We start from the raw sequence: 3,376 nt of genomic DNA, 5'->3' as shown, positions 1-3,376 counted from the left end.
CTGAGGCAGAAACTCCTTTTGAGGGGCAACAATGATTTATGGAAACAACAAATGTGGGTCAGGGGGAACTGAAAATGTCAAACCTCTGACCTAATGCTTTTGTAAAAATATAAAAGAGAATCTTAAGCTTGAAATATATATGCAGTCCAAGAAAACTGAGAGGCTGCATCATTTCTCACCAACACCACCCATCCCTTTAGGCTGATTCCCTGGCTGCTGGAGCTGGACTCCGGTAATATGGAGGTTTGTATGTGATACTCTGTTTTTTTCCAGTGGCCAGATGACACTAGTGGTAAAGAACCCACCTGCTTCTGCAGGAGACACAAGAGATGCGGGTTCAATCACTGAATTGGGAAGATCTCCTGGAGTAGGAAATGCTCCAGTATTCTTGTCTAGAAAATTCCATGGGCAGAGAAGCCTGGTGGGCTACAGTACATGGGGTAAAAAAAGAGTCAGACACGACTTAACAACTAAACAACAAAAATGGTGAGAACTGTGGAAATAGAGTCAGAGAATGTAACACTGACCAGAAGAATAAAATTCAGTGACAACTTACAACACACAATGTTTGTTGAATTCCAGAATATCAGGAAGAGCAGCTAAGGTGGTAATATACAAAGGAATGATACACACCAGGGAGAAATCAGTGGTCTGAGATTTCCCTTGTTATATACATATAAGTAACCATGAATGCCTTTGTTGTTGCCCAGTTTTCAGTTGTATCTGACTCTTTGCAACTCCATGGACTGCAGTGTGCCAAGCATTCCTGTCCTTCACCATCTAATGGAGCTTGCTCAAACTCGTGTCCATCGAGTCAGTGATGCCTTCCAACCATCTCATCCTCTGTTGTCCCCTTCTCCTCTAGCCTTCAATCTTTCCCAGCATCAGAGTCTTTTTCCAGTGAGTCAGTTCTTTGCATCAGCTGGCCAAAGTATTGGAGTTTCAGCTTCAGTATCAGTCCTTCCAATGAAAATTCAGGACTGATTTCCTTTAGGATGGACTGGTTGGATCTTCTTGCAGTCCAGGGGATTCACAAGAGTCTTCTCCAACACCACAGTTCAAAGGCATCAATTCTTCAGTGCTCAGACTTCTTTAAGGCCCAGCTCTCACATCCATACATGACTACTGTAAAAACCATACCTTTGACTATATACATTTTGTTGGCCAAGTTATGTCTCTGCTTTTTAATATGCTATCTATGTTTGTCATAGTTTTTCTTCCAAGGAGCAAGGGTCTTTTAATTTAATGGCTGTAGTCACCATCTGCAGTGCTTTTGGAGCCAAAGAAAATAAAGTCTTTCGCTTAATTTTGTCTGTTTGTTTCCACTGATTTTCCTTTTGTATGCCATGAAGTGATGGGACTGGTTGCCATGATCTTAGTTCTCTGAATGTTGAGCTTTAAGCCAACTTTTTCACTGTCCTCTTTCACTTTCAAGAGGCTCTTTAGTTCTTCTTCACTTTCTGCCATAAGAGTGGTGTCATTTGGATATCTGAGGTTATTGATAATTCATCCAGTAATCTTGATTCCAGCTTGTGCTTCATCCAGCCAAGCATTTCACATGATGTACTCTGCATATAAGTTAAATAAAGAGAGTGACAATATACTGCCTTGACACACTCCTTTCCCAATTTGGAATGAGTCTGTTCCATGTTCAGTGTTTTTACTTTTATTTTTTTCCATAGGAGTAGTACAGCTCAGTGGCACCCCACTCCAGGACTCTTGCCTTGAGAATCCCAGGGATGGGGGAGCCTGGTGGGCTGCTGTCTATGGGGTTGCACAGAGTCAGACACGACTGAAGCGACTTAGCAGCAGCAGTAGCAGTACAGTTCATGAGTATTCTTTATTAAAACAAAAGGAAAACATTTGGTACAATAATATTACTTGAGAATAAATTGTTTTTTTTTTAAAGAAATATGTCAACTAATATGATAAACCATATTCCCTAAATTGCTCAGATTTAAGTTTGAAAACAAATTTTAGCTAGTGGGAAAGCATGAAGGCAACAATTCTTGGATACGAGAGAAGTTACAAAGCTTAATCAAGTGAGCTATATAAATTTATAAAGGAGGTGAATTCAAAGAAATGAAAATTATATCAAGAAACTGGAAAGTGTAAGTTCTACTTCTAAGATCTGATCAAAATTTTCAATTTCTGGCTATGAGGCTTTAAAACTTTCAATCATGCTGCCTCCCTCAGCTCAGAACAATTGGCTTCTTTTTATAGCTGCAGTCTTAAAGAATGCTTTCAGAGCCCTCTTTATGTCTTTGTTCCTCAGACTATAGATGAAGGGGTTCAGCATGGGTGTGACCACAGTGTACATCACTGAGGCCGTTGCACTTGAGTGTGAGCTATGGGCATTAACAGGATAAATATACACTCCTAAGCATGTACAATAAAATAAAGAGACCACTGAGAGGTGAGATGCACAGGTGGAAAATGCCTTATACTTCCCCTGAGACGATGAAATTCCACATATGCAGGAAATTATCCTAGAGTAAGAGTAAACAATACCAGCTAAGGGTGAACCTCCCAGCAAGACAGCTGAAAAATATAGCACAGTGTCATTAAGAAGGGTGTCAAAACAGGCAACTTGAACCAACTGTTTGAGTTCACAGAAATAGTGAGGGATTATCACCACTCCACAGAAGGACAACCTCAACACCATTAAGGTTTGTAAGACGGAATCCAAGATACTGATGATCCAGGACACCAGAACCAGCAGTGCACAGAGCCAGGTGTTCATGATGACTGTGTAGTTCAGGGGGTGACAGATAGCCACAAACCGGTCATAGGCCATCACAGTCAAGAGGAAGTCATCCAAAACTACAAATAGTGTGAAAAAATACATCTGGATGATGCAGCCTTCATAGGTTATAACTAGGCTCTGAGTTTGGATGTTCCACAGCATCTTTGGGACGGTGGTGGAGGTGAAGCAGATGTCTACAAAAGACAGGTTGGAGAGGAAGAAGTACATGGGGGTGTGGAGGTGGGAGTCTGAGCTGATGGCCAGGATGATGAGCAGGTTTCCAAACAAAGTAATCAGGTACATGAAGAGAAAAAGCCCATATATAAGGGGCTGCAGTTCTGATTCCTCTGAAAGTCCCAGAAGAAGAAATTCTGAAACATTTATCAGGTTTATTGGTCTCATATGGTGGAGGTGACTACTGGAAAAGAGAAAATAACATGTCTACTTTTACAAAAACAGGCACTGCTCACATTGTTGAAAAACTATTGTTTATATTTTACTTAAGTACATTTAATTTTTTTTTTAATTTATTTATTTTAATTAGAGGCTAATTACTTTACAGTATTATATTGGTTTTGTCATACATCAACATGAATCTGCCACGGGTGTACATGTGTTCCCAATCCCCTG

General features: G+C 40.3%; 1 protein-coding gene across 1 annotated transcript; it reads right to left on the bottom strand.

Annotated features, from left to right (window-relative positions):
• Positions 1 to 2,197: 2,197 nt before the first annotated feature.
• Positions 2,198 to 3,148, bottom strand: LOC113896445 (olfactory receptor-like protein OLF4). The gene has a single exon (XM_027548627.1). It carries the CDS (start codon positions 3,146 to 3,148, stop codon positions 2,198 to 2,200), a length of 951 nt encoding a protein of 316 aa, XP_027404428.1.
• Between the last annotated feature and the right edge of the window lie 228 nt (positions 3,149 to 3,376).

This window comes from Bos indicus x Bos taurus, chromosome 7 (assembly GCF_003369695.1).
Source record: "Bos indicus x Bos taurus breed Angus x Brahman F1 hybrid chromosome 7, Bos_hybrid_MaternalHap_v2.0, whole genome shotgun sequence".
Lineage (NCBI taxonomy): Eukaryota > Metazoa > Chordata > Mammalia > Artiodactyla > Bovidae > Bos > Bos indicus x Bos taurus.
This window is presented reverse-complemented; position numbering and strand designations above follow the sequence as displayed.